The sequence below is a fragment of the Simochromis diagramma genome, unplaced genomic scaffold (genome assembly GCF_900408965.1).
Source record: "Simochromis diagramma unplaced genomic scaffold, fSimDia1.1 OVJJ01000602.1, whole genome shotgun sequence".
In the NCBI taxonomy this organism is placed as follows: Eukaryota; Metazoa; Chordata; class Actinopteri; order Cichliformes; family Cichlidae; genus Simochromis; species Simochromis diagramma.
The window spans coordinates 8,554,447-8,573,276 of NW_024387040.1; the positions used below are offsets into that span (position 1 = coordinate 8,554,447).

Consider the following 18,830-nt stretch of genomic DNA (forward strand, 5'->3'; position numbering starts at 1 on the left):
GATAAGGTGCAGTTTTTTTAAAACTGTGCATGAAGTCACAGGACTTTGTGATCACGCTTCGTATGTCGCACAACCTGATCACACCAACTGTTATAGCTCCACTGTCTAATCAAGTCCTTAAGAAACTTCTGCTCCTGTAAGGAAAACTTTGCAAAAGCCTTCAGATAAAGTTTTTTTCTGTGAAGTTTAAATAACGAGGTGCATGAAGGAAATATATTTGCAATATGGAGTGAATCAATACTCCAAACTGTCCTAGTGGTCTACAAAGCTCTCGGACATGTGAACGTAACTGGCATTAAGCCTTTGCAGAGTCAACAAAATAACCAGAGTTAAAGTGTTCGGGGGACTGGTAGTCCAAGTTAAAGCAGCTCCTCGAGGCACACCTCAGCGATGGGCTCTCTCCAGTAAGAGAAGGAGCTGAACTCTGGGCAGCTGAAGGTTGCGTTGTGTTGTGTACTCCGCAGAGGGAAAACATGTTCCACCAGCTCACTCAACCGGCTGTATCTGCCAAAAAAACAAGACAGCAGCAGTGAAAACAATGACCGTCTGTCTGAGAGAAACAGCTGGCAGACACAAACTGACTCCAGGGATGGGTCGCCTACTTACGATGTTTTATTGCCTTTGGCTTGTTCGAGGATCAGCTCCCCCTTGGGATTCACTGTGAATATTCGGCACGCAGGAACGCCCACTTTCTTATAGGCAAACACATCCTTGTATACAAAAGCAAAATGAGAAAAAGTATAATTTCATTCATTTATCATAAGAATTCAGTCAGATCTCAAAGAGAAAAACCTCAAAAGTACTAACAGCACAGGGACAAAATTGAGAAACTCACGCTTTCTCTGTTTCCAAAGGCAGCATAGAAGGGGTGTGTGTTTGGGAAGAACAAGTTCTTGATGTCTGTGAGGCATTCGATTTTGAACTTCTCAGGCTTCTTTTCTATGATTTCTCTAACAAGAAAAGAAAGAATTAAAGAATTAACCTCAGTCCTTCTGCTGCTGGAGTGTCCTTCCTTTTAACTGAGCTCATTTTTCATGACTTTCAAACTCACTGAATGACTGAATCATCTAATGAGCAGCCACAATGCACGACACAGACAGGAGTTAAAACCTGCAAATATTATCTTTAGCCTGCATCATTAAAATGAAAAGTTTGTTTTTTCAAGTTTCTGGTCATCAGCTGCTCCACAGCGTGAGAACGTGTGACTGGAGCTAAAATAACATTTCATTAAAGGAAAAGAAAAAGCAAAATGATTGTAATTTGCATTGTGATAAAAGGCTTTTTATAGTCACTGTTATTCTCTTGGGAAGCACAAACATTTATTTGTGCATCTTAAATCATGTATTCATTCCCAGCTATTCAAATAGCGCTGTTGACTGGAACAAGCAGTACATAAGACAAGGAAGGTTTTATTTTCTTACCTGTGGAAGGCTGAGAAGAGGCTGCTTGGGGAGAGGAGGAGGGGTCCCTGAGGCAGCAGAGTCCCTCTGTCGTTCACCCAGTGCAAATACCCTCGAGTCATGTCAGCCATGCCGATGGCTCGAGCCGAGCAGTACAGGAACTTGTAGCCATTCCTGCAGTGGAAAGATGTTCATGTTACTTGTTGACGTCTTTGTGGCCTAACAGGGTGTAGTCATGGAAACTGTTACTGTTTCTTACTCATGCACTGAGTGGTAAAGCTTAGCAATTCCCTGGTGGGTCCAGTCTTTACCAAGCTGAGGTAGAATCTGACCAAACACATCTGATCTGTGGGGAAAGTAGATGTAAAATACTATAACAGAGCTGAGCATAAAAATGATGAGTGGAATAGATACTGCAGATCCATATTTGATGACTGGATGCTGCGTATTATCAAACAAAACAAATTAGAGAAGTTTACCATCATAACACTCCAACCTGTACACTCAAGTATAAAAAATTAAAATGTCAATACAAGTAAAACATCTGTGATTAATTAAAATGAGACATTAAAGCTCAGAGGGCATATTCACCTTTAAAATTGGTTAAAATAGTGCTTATTACTTCAGACTGTATTTAAAAGACTCCACAAGTCACAAAAGTGTAGTGAGCCTGATGAGGACACTGCACCCTGAGAGAGTAGCGATTGATCAACAACAAGTTAAATAGGTAAAGAAAACACAATTTTATCATCTATTTTACACTAACTGGCACTAAATGAACTTCTTTATTTAGATATTAAACTAGAGATTGAGACAAGCATGTTAGGAAAGTGTTTAAATACTACAATGATACACAAAATCTGTTTGTCCACAAACTCCTCCAAACTTGGCACACAGGTACATCTTTGGCCCCTGGAGGTTCTCATCTATATCATATATAATGGTGTCATCCTGATGCATAGCAACCACCTCATAATGGGCTAAAATGGCCTGTTTTTAGCATTTATGCATCTATAGCACCAAATAAACAGAACTCTTGCCTCCGTGTCTTTTACTGGTCCAAGTGACAAGGTTTGTGCTTAGCAATGTGAACTCCACAGGCTTGTCTATTGACCTCTAAAGTCTGAGCAGAGAAACTGCAGTTCTGACTGTGCAGAAAGGCAAATTAGTACCTTCTTAGCATGCCGTTGCTGATAAATATTTTGCCCTGTGCACTCTACTATATGCCGTAAAGCATATAAGACTCAAAACACTCTGAAATCTCATGAAATAAAGACAATACAAAGTATTTATTTCAGTATACTTATTCCCCATACTTGGTGATGGTCCCATCGATGTCAGAAATGATGACCTTGTCGTCCCAGTTCCACAGGTAGATGGTCCCTGCACAGCGACACGTTCCCTGGTACTGAGTGGTTATGCTAAAGGTCATATCATTTGGCCCCTCTCTTAACTTCAGGCTGGCCTGTAAGAGACACAATGATTAAAGTTTTCTTTTAAACACAAATACTGCACCAAAAAGTGTGAAAGTGAAGTATTACTTGCAATATAAGATACCTTCCACTACATGAGCAACTGAGCTTGATAAGAATGCTGGATATAATACATTTGTTCATTTAACATCCTGCTATTGTGGCCACTAAATCTTAGCATTTCATTTACCTAATAGAGACCATAAACTTAAATGTAATTTAAGGCTCCCCCCCTTATTGTTCACATTCTCACTTATCAGCATGTTTATATATGTGTGTGCTATCTCTGTCACTTTCTGCATGAATGCCTGTGCTTGTGTTCTAACATTTTACAAGATTTTACTACAGTTTGCATAAACATAGAAAACTCTGTTCTGTAGCTCAAAGCTGCATTGAGTCAATGATGGGATGTTTTGTAAACAAAATAAATAAAATATCTAATCTAGGGCTTTTCTCTGCACTTCACAGAAACAGAAATTAAACGACTCAAATGAGTCTGCTTGTAGGTTTTCCCAGTTAATCACTCAGCGGTGCGAGGTCTTACTATCTGATCGGACGAAAGGCGGAGGGATTTCTTGTAAGAGTGACACGGTTGTGGTGCTTGATTTTCCGTCTGCGCGCGCTCAGTAGGTGTTAAAGCAGGAGCCGCAGCATTCAGCTCTTTAGTCTCATCATCGCTGGACCACTCTGAAGCTTTCTGCCTGTAGAGGAGAGTACAGTCTGAAGAAGACCAGCAAATGGTGTCAAGACTAGAGAAAATGGGCCTTGGCCCAGAAAAGAGTTATGTCACTGAATTGTCCTGCTATTGTGCCCATTTTGACGTTGCTTCACAATGACTTATTTATGCTATATCAAATATCTTTCAGGGAACGAAACTCCACCTTGCAGCATCATTTATAGTCAAAAGAGGGCAGCAGACCTGCTAATTCATTTACTTAAAGTATTCATTTGCCCTTGACACAGTTTACACTGAAACTGAAAGCACTTTCAATGATTTCTACAATAGTTAAAGATAGAATCTGCTAGTTCAAACTAATGTTTAAACTGTTTTTTGTTTGGTTCCTGGACTCGTACTGATTTAGAGTTATGTAATGACAGCACCGCATGCTGACTAACATGCTAATCCACCCTCTGTGGGACATGTTTACCCAACACTGCTCATCCTGATGTGTGACTGTAGTGTTGTGAGGAAGCCAGAGCTTTGTTGCTGACTCACTGTGTTTCTGGGGCCTGGTGGAGGGAAGGGCTCTCTGTGGTCAGAGACTCCTGTCTCTCTAACTTGGTCTCTGATGATAACTAAAAAAAAAGAGGAAGAAATGTTGTTAAATTTATCTTATTGGAGATATAGAAATAAAAAAAAACAAAAACAAAACAATGTGCAGTAAAAGTTTGTTTCATAAGGTAGTGAAGAGTCTTTACATAATGATGCAAAGCAGTGAGTGATGTAATGGTTACTGATGCATTTAGGTAACCTGTTTCTCATCTAACTCACATCATTTACAATTCAAAGCTACTGATTACCGCCCGCTACACTCGAAAATAGGAGTGTTACATAAAAAGTGAGAAGTTATTAATTTCATAGAAACACACCTGCTTCACGCTGCTCTTTCTCCAGAACCACCAGCGTCCCGACTTTTTTGGCATTTTCTCCTTCACCCAGGCCTCCTCTGTAGCCTGTCAGTCAAACAACAGAAGCATATGTATAAGTGTGCAGATGTAAGCAGCTAAATCTTAAGACTTTACACTAAAGGATACCTTTGGCAGGTTCTTCTGGAAAGCTTGCATACTGAGTATCAATGGTGCTGCCAGTGTCCAGTTATAATACCTGAAATATAAGGAGGTATAACACCTGGATGTTCCAAAGATTATAAAAAACATTGATGAAACAGTGCACCTGTTGGGTAGCAGGAGGACTCACCTGTTTGCAATTCTGACCACCAAATTAGGATTATCAATAATTGCTGGATTCTCTGCAAAGTCATTGTAGGTTATGATGTGCTCCATGAATTTTTCTGGAAGAAAAGAGATCATCGTGAGCCACACTAAAAATAAAGATGCCAAACCATACTGCAAACTAATATTGCAGAGGAGCTGTAAGTGAAAAACATATATACCCTGCTTTTCTTTTCAAAATAATTCAAAGCTTTATTTGTTTCGCACAAGTTTAATAACTGATATGGAAAATTAAAGTTTGACCTCTTGCACATCTGCATTTTCCTCAAACAGACGTCAAACATAAACTTCTGTGTTAAACATGTGTCCTTGGCTATAAACCTTCAATTTTTAGCTCAAGAGGCTAAAGGCAGGTCAACAGGTAACAAGTGCAACCAGGAGCATGCTCGCTGTTTTTCGACATTCACGGCTGCGTACAATGACTTTGTCCTTCAGGGTGAGACTGTTATTCCTGCTAAAGGAGTTCTACTGTAACATCTTGACAACATTTAGAGTGACGGTTCATGTCATTGGGTGCTGGCCTGCCCTACACACCAGATTTGCCTGCCTTCAACCTCCCCAAAGTGAAAATGACACACTGGCAGAGATCCAGCACGTAATCCAGAGGGCACAAGGTGTCAGAGTCAGACTTCCAGGGAGGGAAAGCTACAGCTACCTTTAGAGATCTCCGAGTTCTCACCGACGCCTCCACACAGTGACAGTGTGACATCAGGCAGGTCTCCAGCAGAGTCAGACAGACACTCAGTGCCACTGTCTGCTGCTGCACTCCCCACTGACTGGGGTGACTGGGATCCAGAGCGTTGTCCTGTCTCCACCCAGTGTTTATTGACCTGTTCTGACTCACTGAAACAAGAGTGCAGGTTTAGACACTAATATCAGAAAGTGGTTTTCATATTTGTGTTTCAAAAGTATACAGTGTTTATTTCACCATGTCTAAGGGTGCAGGACAGAACAGGGTAGCTGAAAGGGTTTCCAGGTATGTACCTTTTTGGGAAGTACCGGGCAGCAACGTCAGGCTCGAGTGCGGTGAGGTCTTCCAGGTAAATATCTTCTGGTCCCTGATGTTGGCTCCTCTTCCTCACAACTTTGTGAAATGAAAACAAAGGGTTGACTTCTTTGAAATTGCTGACTTTTTTTTTTTTTCACTTCACTTTCGCGTACAAAATGCAGCCCCAGACAGAGTATGAACTCAGGCCGGAACAGAAACCACATCCTTCCTGTCAACATTCACATACTCTGAATGGGTTCAAGTCAGAAAGAGTGTCTCTGAAAAATTCTCAACTTTTTCTCATCTTGGACTTATTTTTATGGATTGTTTCTTATGATATTTGCTTTACATTTTCAGGGACCGATTTAAAAGTTTATTAGTAGCTCTTCTCTCAAAAACAGGGAACTGCTGGGTCTCTTTTTGTAGCCTTTTCTTATCCTTGTGATTAATATTATACTGTGCCAGGGGGGACCAAGTAAGGGAGGACCTTTCTTTGTAATGAAATGAAATGAAGGAGTCAAAGCCTCCCTCCTCCTCATCTAAACAATTCTCCTACACTTCTAAGACATGCTTCTGCATCAGAAATTGCAGGAAAGCTTTCTCCTGCTAATGGTTTGTTTAAACTTTTCTATATTAAACCTGTAGGTTTAAACAAATTCCTTTAGTATATATGACATTTTCAGATTAAGGTAAAAGTGTTACCCCTTCTCTTGATGGGTGAGTCGGTGGCTTTTGAATTGGCACTTGGGTCAGGACAAACAGCTGCAGAGTCTCCGGTCTGGTTACTACCTGCGCTGGCAGTCGAGCTGCTGTCCTGGCGGCTGGGGGGTGAAGATGTCCACCTGGCCTTGCTTGCATTTTTTGCACTGAGGTCAGCATTGCTTGGGCAGGGCTCTGGTGTAAAGCTGCTCGATATCAAACTTGAAAGGTCTGGCTTGGGTTCTGTATTGTTTGCACCATGTGATGAAGCAGCAGGGGGCTGCGCTTTGCAGCTACATTCATCAGGTTTGATGGTTCGGGGCTCAGGTTTTACGATACTGCAAACGGGATCTGTTGTTCCCCGTCCCCCTCTGGACTCTTCCTCCATGGCTTCAGAGCTCAAAATAACCCTGAAGTGTGTGTTCTCTGAGGGAGTGATGGTCAAAGTCTTTGGCTCCCATTTTTCCTTTTTGTTGACCTGAACACAATAAATAGCTTTTAGAATTTTTCAGCAACTCTCTAGATATATATAACTGAATGATATGAACTAGCACTACTCCAAGTTTTAGACTCTTACCCTGGTAGATTCTGGAAATTCCCCCCAAGTCCACTGCATGTGCGACTCAGCCCTGAGCATGCTCTCTGACGGCTTCACCATCAGCTCCGAGTCACTCTTCGGTGACATGGGCTCAGGTACCTCCCTGATATAAGAAAAATAAAAGCTCTAATGATGCTGTAGGAATAATTTGTTTTATTCAGCCCAGTCTGATTTAATGTGTGAGTGTTTGATCTTTCTGCTTGTAGGAACTCTGTAAACATCTGAATGGACGAAACAGAAAAGGCCATACGTAGTGCAGGGCGACCAGTCGCCATCAGAGAATGGGTAGCTGTCCCATTCAAGGGCGGTGAGTGGGGAATGCTGTCTGTGGTCCATATTTTCCTTCATTGCAGACAGTGAAGATGGTCTGATGACAGGAAACAACAAATGAATAATTCAGTTACATTGAAGAACAGGTCAAATTTCAATTTTCAGAGTAAGCATGTCTCCTCACCGTCCACTGTGTGCATTTTGCTCTTCATCTGAACTGAGATCACACAGCTCCAGCTCCCCAGCTGCAGACACCGTCGTTTGCTCCTCCTTACGTGGCTCAGCTTTGTGCTTTCTCCTGCGTCTCTTCTTCTTTTTACCAGCTGAATTGGAGCAGGGGTGGAGGTTTACAGAGACTGGCTCTTCCAGACTGAGGGGCTGGCTGGTCTCTGCTGTTGTTCCCCCACATCTGGATTCTCTGCTCCTGAACAGAGGTTCTTCTGTGGGGATAGGTGAGGTCACCAAATGGGCTGGAACAATCTCCTGTTTCAGAGAAAAAAATAAATACATGTACAAAAAAAAAAAAAAAAAAAAAAAAAGAGCAACGATAGATAATTCAGCTCAATTTTATTCATATTATGTGGGTAAAACTCACATTATTCTGCTCCGTCTCCTGGACAAAGAAGGCCTCTCCATTGTCTCCAAGCTTCATGTGTAGCTCCACAGGTTCTCCATTGATCTCTATATCAATCTGCAGTCAAACAACATTTCAAAAGATGCTTAAACTCTGTTCTCCTCAGATGGCCTCAGATTTTTTTTACCAAACCCTAATGAGGCTTAACAGAAAAGCACAATATGTATGTCGTCACAGAAGCTTTAGAGTTAAGCCACAGAGAAAACTACTCGCCATGACTTCTGCCCATTATTTAAAACAAACAAGCCATAAAGGCTCTCAGCATTAAATCCCCCAAATTATTGGTATTAACACCCAAGTGTGTTCAGTGAAGTACAGTAAGTGCTCTGTTTCACGCATTCACCAAAAGTTGGTCAGACTAAAGAAAAAATAACTGTTTCTCCTGCTAATGTTAATGTTAGCTGTGTTTTCCTGGTATCCAGTCATCTGCTGATTTTAGTGATTATTGGCCTCCATTTTTAAGCCATCTTCAAGTATTGGTGCTCAGTGCAGGGAATCAGCAGAGGCACTGATGATCTCATAAACATAAATGCATGGAATTCCAGAAGGAACCCAGGGACTCAAATAAAGGTTTTCATTTTTTTAATTTTCCATTGATCTGCTCCAATACTGGAAATAACCTGTTCTTTAAACCATGAAAAAAATGTTTTTCATAATTCTCTTCTACTTTAAACTCAGCTGTGCTGATTAAGTGACTCCCAGCACCTTTAAATTGTCACAAGGTGCAGGGCATTTAACACCTGTGTTCTATTTTTTCCTGCTTGGTTTGTAGTAAGAAATGTTTTAAACCTCTCTGTGATTTACAGAGTAAGTGAAAACATCTTCAGTCAACCACAGACTACTTCCTGTTCCTGTCAGTCTTTCCTGCAAGTCTACAACAGACGGGCTTATTCTATATGTAAGACACGGTTTTTGAAGAGGATGAAGCTCGATCAGCTGGGAATAAGAGGCTGAATTGAGCTTTAGTCTATGTATTCTGTCTCCATCCTCAGTTACCCACTATACAGAGGCTATAAATAGAGAGAGTGCAGTGTGCTCTTGTTAGAAGCAGAGAGTGGATTGGATGATAATGTGGTTGAGATGGAAAGAGAGAGGCAAAGAGCAGTCAGATGAACAGAAAATCTATTGTGCAGCTTCTTGATAACACACAGGTTCATTGTGCAACCTTGGACACCCCACATAATATAAAATTAGCCATTATGATCTATGATCTATCTAAAAACATTTCTATGGTTGTTTTTGTTAACATTTAAACAGACATGTTTTCCATTTATTTTAAAATCTGCTCCAGGATACCGAAATGTTTAGGTTCAAATATTTCCTTCAGAGCAGAGCAAGCACGCTTTCATTTAAATTCACAGCACACATTTGCAGATTTTTACACCTGTGCACTTCTACTTGAAGCAGACACTCACTACTTTCTCCCTGGAGCGCAGCACCCCCAGTTTTCCAAAGCGGACGTGGAAAGGAGAGCACTGGAACGTCCCATCGGGCTGTCGGACCACAATCACGTCAATGCAGCCTGAGAGAGTGGCCTGATTGATCCCTTTATAGAGCTCCTTTACTGTCACCAGCACCTGGCCTGCCAGCTGCCCCACATAGTTCATGGTGTTCACCTGTCAGCAAAAATAGCTTTCGTTAATTTACACTTTACCTTCCAACCCCTTATATTGTCTGGATTAACAGCAGAATAAAATCACGAGGTCATTTTTGTGTCTTTCTAGGACATGGTTCCTGTCGTGAGGCCCCTGTTGTTCAGAATAGCCTGCAAAGGAAATGCATGCCAGTCCCTAAACACAGTGGCTCTGTCCCATTTTCTTAAAGAGTCCTAGGCGATCGAGACTTAATCAGTGCCTCAGATACAGCACCGAGGCTGCTGATGTAGAATTGACCAGAGAGCACGTTTTTGAAAGTGTTTCTGTGTCCACAAGGAGCAGAAGTTACAATCAATGGGACCCAACTTGGGTCACATCTAGTTTATCTCTCTGTAACCAGTTTGAGTGTTAACAACATAACAATCCTTAGCAGTTAGAAAAGACCTTTGTACAGTTTGTACAGCTGGCAATAAATCTGTGATAGTTTTATGTACAGTTTTACATAAACAAGCGAAACCTGTCTGACATGTCAGCCTGACTTTGTTAGAGGAAAAAGGAGTGATAAAACCTCAAATTTAGGTTAATTAAGAATTCAAAAAAAAATGCTACAATGAAAATAAAATGCATTGTTACACACTGGTAGCACAATTGTATTTTTATTCATATTCATAACTTTTTTATTTTTACTAACATTTCTGTACTTTTTATGCACATCATACTCACTATAATCATCACCAGCACTGAAGCCTTAAATACATATAATTATATTATTCTCTCATCTTTAAATCCTCATGTCTGCTTCATCACCTTTTATTGTTGAAGGGGACATGAGGAATGCATTTTACATTAGTCACAGATCACTTTAGAAAAACATTTCTGGTATTTTGACTCAGTGGTTAAAGCAGTCATTTTTATTTCTACCAGAGTTTATCAATGCTATAATGACATGTCATTAACAGCCATATTATTAATCTTCTCTGAATGTTTCAGGTCATTCATGTCTGCTGACTCAAAGCTAAGCAAAGTAAAATCATTCTTTTTTGTTCTTTGTTTTAATTTTCTGCTATGAATCTCAAAGAATAGTCGAAAGGACACTACAACGCGTCCCTTATTATAATAAGGACCTCTGAAAGAGAATAACAATAATAATAAGATGTGAAAAGGTGGTACTCATGAGCTGGTAAAGTTTGGGGAATCCAATTTGAAACACAACCCAAAGATCATTGACATATTAGTCCATCCGGCTGACGATTCAATATCATTTGCTGTGGCTGGAGAGACGGCCAGATGAGGCAAAACCTTTTTGCATTAGATGAATTTGATTTGTGACCTGATGGTTTTCTATCTACTGGTGCTGAAAGATAACCCAATACAGAGGCAGTGCAGCACGCGTCCAAACTGTGTCAACTGTAAACTGTTAACACAGCGGGATCCCTTTTCTACTGGTATTCATACAACAACATTATCCCTGAATCCAAATGTAATAAGATATTTCTCAGTCGAGGTCTTCCATGAACACAACCCCTGTATTAGCTTGCATAATAAAGCACAAGTCAGTCAGTGTAATAGGACTCTGTACTGTGGACAGTCGGATATATTACAACTAAGTAAGAACTGCAACTTACCACCACTGCAGTACACAATTCTTGTACTGTGACGGTTTAAAAGTTTAAAATAAAAGCATAAAACTTACAATTTATGGACTCATCGTAGCTAAAACATGATGTGTAGATGGACAAAGAGAGTTCACACCCAAGTGGATTAGGTTAAAAGGTTTGAAGGTGAACTCTGGCCTATGCTGTTTATAATCACAACAGTCACTTCAGAAAAACCCACCAAATGCATTTTAAGGATATTTCTAACTTAAATAATTTGCAGTGATTTCAACACTAATTTTATTTTATTGCATTTACCGTAAAATATGGTTAATGCCTTTGATTTAAACATTTTAAGCAGTGTGTAAGTTTTAAATCTAGATTGAGTAAACAATGAATAAAAGAAACTTCTTACACAACAACACACAACACTACGACAATGTAAAAATACAATATTATTGACTCAGATCACTGACAAAATCAGTTGTCGTTACATTTATCAGAACTGTCTCATGCGTCCCTCGTACACAAGCTATCACATTACACTTCCAGGTTACATTACGTCATTACTCCAGCTAATGCAGTTTTGGGGTTTCCTGCTTTTCTCATGTACGTTCGTAACACCACAGCAAACAAAGGCCATGTTTTCAGAGCTCAAATTTGTATTTACTGAACCTTATTTCATCCCTTCAGGACGTAAGTTGAAATCGTACAATTGTCATTATATGTTCTCATGTTGCTCAGCACCTACAATTACTGCGGTTTAATGTGAGTTCAGATGCTTTAATGTATGGTTTGCAACAGGAAACATGACATGCAGATAAGGAGTTCTCATATTTGTGTGGCCTAAATGGTTAAAAAAAAAAAAAAAAAAAAAAAAAAAAAAAAAAAGTGTTATTGTGTTGTGTTTGGGACAACAATTAAGAGACTAGATGCGAGCTGCTTACCAGCTGCTTGGACTTTGAAACCATTCAGCCTCTAAGACCGGCAGCCAGTGTTCCAATTAAACTCTAATGCGATTAGACATTAGACCAAAAACATACTCAGCGAACTACAATCTGCTGATAATAGCTGAAAATGATGAATACGCAAAATGTGGTCCTTTGGAGATCCAGTCATATCTACAGCCATTAATTCTGCACATCAGGACCTTTTCATCAGTATCATGAACCTAACCTAAAGATAGCGTAAAGATGTTTAGTGATTGCAGCAGAAAGTAAAATGAAGTTAGGATTAAAGGACTGGAGCAGGTTTACAAGAGTAGATATATTCACAGTAGATAAGATACCTACTGGGAAGCTGATCACACAGTGAACTGGCTGGAAAAAGCAAGGAAGGAAAACTTAATCACTTTTCTTAATCAACTAATTTTTCTATAGAATCTAATTTCACCTTCTAATATTCCTCGTTATCAATGAAAATTCAATACATTTCTGTTGTCTTACATGAATTTTCCTCACTCTCCCTTTCCACCTACTCAACAGTCAGGTGAAATAATAATATACAGACTGACCAATAATTAAACACAGTATCATTCACAGATCCATCAGGTTCTGTCCTGCATTTCTTAAATAAATGACCACAAAAAACACAAACACCAACCTTTACTCTTATTATAAAAAGAGCAAAGGTGAAAAAGTCCACCTTTGCTCATACTATTCAGTAAGACAGAAGTCAAAGCAGCACCCCAACTCACTAGAGTCCAGAGGGACTTCAGGTGCAGACGCTGGTCCCGCTGCTCTACAGGTGTCCTTCCTGAGGACTCCATGTGCTCCCTCCTCCTTTACCCCCCTTGTCCTCCTCAAGCAGCCTGCTCCTGGTTTGTGCCATGCAGCACAGCTCCTCTGACCTTTCTACATGCACTCTGAGGAAAAATTACCCCAGGCCTTAGCTAAAACGCTTACATAATCCAGCACCAGGCCCCCAGTCACGGACAACCTGTGCTTGAAATGTGTCTACAAGCAGTGCAAAACACCTTCAGGGAACACTTTGATCCAATGGATTTTGGTTTGAATAATAATTTACTCTATAAAATGTGAAAAACTATGCAGAACAACAGGTGCCAGAACACATCACCATCCAAATGTTTCATATTTAAGAATGCAAAAGTAGGTCATGGACTAAACTAAATCTGATCTGTTGGCACAAGACATAGATAGCCGTTACTCATTCTATGGAAACCATGAATGTATACAGAATACCAGCAATGTATCTCAAACTTGGGTGTTCAGTGCTGAGAAGACCACAAAGGTTACTGAATGTCGCGCAGTGTTTAATGATACGATAACAGCATTACACTGTGTGCACAGAGTTCCTGTAATATCCTGTGACTTCCTGCCCTACTGTCAACCAAAGCAAGCTGTACCCTGAAAACTGCAACGCTCGTGTTGTGTTCAAAACAGAAGTGTCTAGATGAGAACACAAAAACAACAATCAGAGCTCCCTGTTGAGTGCTGTTGACCACCGTCTGCTTTATCTGCAATGCACATGACCAAATTTAGAATGAGTTCGACTCCCACAGCACTTCCGTCACACACATCATAAGCTCTATAAACAGATATGTGCATGTGAATTTGCAGAATGTAGATATGGGGCAAGACATTTGATTATTCTGGTATGTATTAAAAGTACAAAAGCCTAGTGACATTTAAACAGGCACTGGTTGCATGTAGGTAAACTGTCAATTTACTTTACTGGCCACCATACTCTAGCTCTTTATTAGTTTTTCTCTAAGCTTTCTCCCTGCAGACAGAAAGTTAAGTCTTGGCCCAGATATCCCCAGGCTGCACTGAAAGTCTGAAAATACTGGCTGATATCCCCAGAGAATTTGGCCGCAGACTAGCTGATAGGTTCCCACATTAAAGATAGAATGGTATGATGTTCTGTACAGCTGGGGGGCCAAAGTGTGCAGACTTGAAATTAACTGAATTCATACAGAACATAACAAGAATATACAAATCAAAAACAATATGGAGCCTTATTTTCCACTAGGAGGTGATTAAAAAACTACCCAAACTCATGATTTGCTTCATACCTATCAACAGCATAAAAGATGGACATCCTCTATTGTTCTACAAAGTGCCTTTATGAATACACATATGTTCTAAAACTGGATGTGGCAAGCAAGAGGTGAACGAGGATGTGAAACTGTACACTCATTTCAGCTTGTAACTGATAAGTTGTTGCCCAACAACTTGTCAGATACAACCAAAAAAACAAAACAAAACTAAAACATAATTTTCAATATGGACTTAACATTTTATTCACTATGATGTGAAACTAGAGATTGAGTCCATAAAGTCATCAGGAGAGTGTTTACAGACATGAAAGAGCGAGAGGGCAGAGGGCATGTGCTGCGCTGACCGCTAGCTAGAGCGAAGGACATAGTTTGTGTTGCGCTGGCTGCTGCGCTCTGCTTGTATGTCATTTTTTTGCAGCCGCTCTACGTGTACTAGATACACCTGGTCCTTGTCATTTCAAAACATGTCTCTCTTTGACTTTGTACCCTCTACAAGAGTTTGTGTTGTATTATATCTATCTATCTATGCACGTAAATGTGTGTCAAAAAGTTCACCAAACTCGGATACGCACATGCTTTCTTCATAGTCTTCTAGACTTGTTTTTATTGGTCAGGCAAAGGTACAGTCGAACTAGGTCAAACTTTGACCACACATCCCTGAGTACGCCACGCTGGCACTGCGCAGCAAGAAACCATTATTGTGCAGCGCAAGCAATAGAAATGAATGGGTTTCAGAGAGCAGCACTGCACGTGCCAAATCATATGTAAAGGAACACACAGGCCTAGACTGGTCTGCAATCGTCTTGCAACCACTGGTCATGATGGAAAAATTGTATTCGCCAACCATGGTTCCCAGAGGTTGATGGCAGCCACTTGGAAAATGCTAACGTTCCAGTCACGCTAACCCATAGACTGGTTAGTGACCCCCTTGCAACCACCTGTCGATAGGGAAAAACCTGTATTTCCCAACAAGTTGGCCAAAAAGCTCCTTGTGATTGGTTTGGTCGCTAGCGTACTGCTGCGGTCATAGTTTAATGTAAGTGACGAACTTGTCTACTAGGGGGAACTTTCTCCATTTCTCATCTGTGTCGTACTTTTTCCAGATTTTGCTACCACTGGGCTAGTTTGAGAGTATTTGCAGACAAAGAAACAAACATAACCATAACAATTTGCTAGCAACCAAAGCAACAGCCAGACGCCTCCAGTAACCACTGCCAACCAGTTGAGGAATACACATTTCCTTAGCAACCAGTGATCGTATCTCATCCAATATGGCAGACAGCTCTTGAGCAGACAGCACGTGTGCGCATGTCACGTAAGAAAACCTCAACTTAGCAGGAAGTCTTTGCACAAACAGAGTAGCATCATTCTGATATTTTTATTAATACAATTTTAGTCACAGTTTCACAATCTTTACACCTCTGCTATTCTGACAGTGGGAGACATTTAAAAACAACAGAAAGACTATTCAGGACAACTACTCACGTATACACATTTAATTTAAATAAAAAAAAATGGTCTTAACATGCGAAAATGCTAAGAATAATGTCAAGTACAAAAATCTACACCTCCAGGTGGGCTGGAACTAAATTATTTTCATTATTTATTCATCTCTTTATCATTTTTTAAATATACCTTTAATTTAATTTAATATACCATTAATCAAGTGTAGAGGTTTACAAATTAACCTAACAAGCAAAAGGTCTCTGGTTCCATTCTGGGATGAGACATAAATCGCTTGTGTCAGGATGTGTAAAAAAACAAATCCCCCAAATCAAACATATGGAAACTACCCAGTGTTGAATCCCTTGTGAATAAGGGATTACCCATTTTGATTAATAAAATGTCCACGTTGCCACACATGTTTGTCCACCAAAAGAGTCAAAAACACACAGCTAACACTATAAAATACTTAGGATTGGTAACATAAATGCTAAATGATGAGTCACTTATCAGAAATGTCAATTAAAATATAGTATAATGATTAACTTTTTCAGCAAAAATCCAAAAATAATTAAATAAAAACTAACTGGTAACGATGGTAAACAGCTCATCAGCAAATTAGTCAGCAGACCAACAGGCTTTTGCCTCAAATGTCAGCATTTGTGTGGGCGTCTTCCTCATTCAAAGGAATCAATTTGTATTCATATGATGTAATTTATGGCACAATACAAATATAACACAATAATATAATAAAAAGCTTTACTTTTTTGGTTGATTACAAAAATGGCTGGATACACATCCAGGACTCATCCTGGCCCGTCTCTCTGTATGGGGTGACAGGACTTAAAGAGGTGTTAATCCTGTTTACAAGATTAGGACAAATCTAGCTTTCCCTGTCTTGGCACGTTCCTACTGCTCACTACATCCAACTGTCCAACGTGATTGTGAGTCAGCCAGGTGTTGTTTTGACCAAGGTCGTGTTAAAGATCTGTTTTCATTAAAACCCTTTCACCTATTCATAAAAGAAACATAGCAACACTGTATGTGTGTTTTTCACTTGACTTTCTGAAGCTGAAAATTCAAATAGGGCTTTATTTCAATTAAAAAATGATTTTAACTGTTTTTTTTTTTTTTTAATTTAGTAATTTCCCACGTTTAAGTAGCTGTAAATGATTATGTTTGACATTTAGTCACTCCAAGCAGTAGGCTCCGTGCACCTGTAGATTACATTCAAATTCTTGTCTCTAAATACCCAGCTTTAGTTTAGTATTTCTGTAGTGAAACCTATGAGGCGTTTAAGGACACAGCTGACGGTTAACCTGACAAAACCGGCGCTTATTATAATTTAACAAAACGCGTTAGCGTCACAAACCTTCATTATCCTGCACAGGCTGACTTCTACTCGATATATCAACTGTCCACAAGCGACACTCAGAATCAAACAGGACTCATTAGTTACATACAAGCAAGCTAAATGTCTCCTTCAACCGCTCCGCAGCAGCGGGGCAATATTTAAACTCGGGAAGTCAGGTTGTGCCTCTTTAAATTCTCCCCCAGCTCTTAAATGAGCGCAGTGAGGACAGCGAGCGGTTAAATCATCCTACCTGCTGGAGTACCGGCTCACTGCAGGGAGACACACCGTCACTCAGCCTCTCCGCCGGCAGTTTGCCGAGTCTCTCCGCCTCTACAGCCGCTAAGTGGAGAAGGAGCACACCACGTGACCATGAGGCCGCACGTGATTTCAGCGCAGGTGGTCAGGTGATTAGGTTAGTTATTAGCGAAGTCCGTTATTGGAGGTTTAGAGGTAAAATGGAGAGTTTGCTTAAAATGTGGTGTGCACAGCCTCAACTTTTTTTTAAGAGAAATATCAAAAGGATTCAAAATGAAGTCACATACTTTTTAATTAAGATTTGGTATCAGAATAGGCCTATGCTGCCCAACCTAAAAAGAAATGCAACCATATTTTGTCAAAATAGCCCAGAATATGACTTTTAGGTCAGGGGTGTGTCCAGAGAGGGGCATGTGGTGGCACAGGTCACCCCTGAAATGTGACTGGCAATCTCCAATGCCCTACAATATTGGGCGAAGTCATGGATAGGACCAGCAGTTACGTAGCTAGTATTTTACAAAGGTACAGGTTTAATGCACTTGTACTTTATTTATGAGTTTCTATGTTTGCATTATTGTATTAACTGTATTATTATAGATCTATCTATCCATTAAAGTGATCAACAGCTGCAACATTAAAGTGACATACATGTCAATAAATTAAGAATGATAATCCAATGTAATGTTTATGAGTGAAAAGTGCCATTCTATATAATGAGCATGTTTACTTTAGGACATTTGTATTTGAACCTTTAATTAAGTAAAAAAGTCCAAACTTCCAACTCTGCAAAACAATTAACCCACACCGAATTCTGTTTAAACTGTTTGGTTATACTTCTTTTTATGCAATAAATCTGCAATAAGACACTGGGTAACAAATAAACCTGAAAATTGTGCTCAGCAATTTCTACATGAATGTTCCCACCTTGTTCTCAGTTCCCACCTTTTTTACCCCATTAAAAAATCCTGGAAACACCATATTTTAGATTTCTTGTTATAGAAAATGTGCAGACTATAGTTTTGGCTGGGGACACAGGGAGCCTCTCTGCTTTTAAAATCAGGCTTAAATCTTTCTTTTTTGGTGAAGTTAATGGACCGTTTTATCTTGATCCATCCCTTAGCTGCTATAGGATTAGACAGTAATACAATAACTCAAGAGCACAGCATTGAAGTATAATGTCCTCAGATTGCTGTGTACTCTATAGAGGTAACATAAATTAACTTAAATTTTATGTTAAGCAGCTTAATTAAGAATATTCAAGTTTTAATCTGTCTTCTGAACGTAAGCTTCTGAAGGTATTTTAAAGAAAAAAACATCTTTTAATGAGAAAGCTATGGATAAAGATGCATAAAAATCAAATCTCCACTTTATGAGGTTTCTACGGTATTTCTGGAGACACTGCACTCAATAGAACAACAGTCAATCCATATGAAACTGTTTCAAAATGTACAAGGCATGATCAGTGTAGATGATCTGCACAGTCATACGGGTTATATTTTAATTTCAAAAGGTTAATACTTCTTCTTCAGTGGATACTTCAAAGATCAAATGTTAG

At 39.8% G+C, this 18,830-nt stretch overlaps 1 protein-coding gene across 2 annotated transcripts; it reads right to left on the reverse strand.

The window, feature by feature from the left end:
• Positions 1 to 11: 11 nt before the first annotated feature.
• Positions 12 to 17,398, reverse strand: LOC120741346 (phosphatidate phosphatase LPIN2-like). Of its 2 annotated transcripts, none has more exons than XM_040044185.1 (20): positions 17,271 to 17,398; positions 9,430 to 9,630; positions 7,976 to 8,071; positions 7,565 to 7,863; positions 7,361 to 7,477; positions 7,090 to 7,213; positions 6,516 to 6,990; positions 5,810 to 5,909; positions 5,481 to 5,668; positions 4,791 to 4,884; positions 4,628 to 4,697; positions 4,463 to 4,546; positions 4,089 to 4,168; positions 3,417 to 3,573; positions 2,717 to 2,865; positions 1,660 to 1,746; positions 1,422 to 1,574; positions 836 to 950; positions 607 to 710; positions 12 to 504 (listed from the first exon to the last, which is right to left on the reverse strand). In XM_040044185.1, the coding sequence occupies exons 2-20, from the start codon at positions 9,619 to 9,621 to the stop codon at positions 360 to 362; spliced, it is 2,829 nt and encodes a 942-aa protein (XP_039900119.1). In that variant the 5' UTR covers positions 9,622 to 9,630; positions 17,271 to 17,398; the 3' UTR covers positions 12 to 359. The 2 variants fall into 2 exon arrangements, with proteins under 2 accessions (XP_039900119.1, XP_039900118.1); XM_040044184.1 differs by lacking the exon at positions 17,271 to 17,398 and adding an exon at positions 17,039 to 17,264.
• Between the last annotated feature and the right edge of the window lie 1,432 nt (positions 17,399 to 18,830).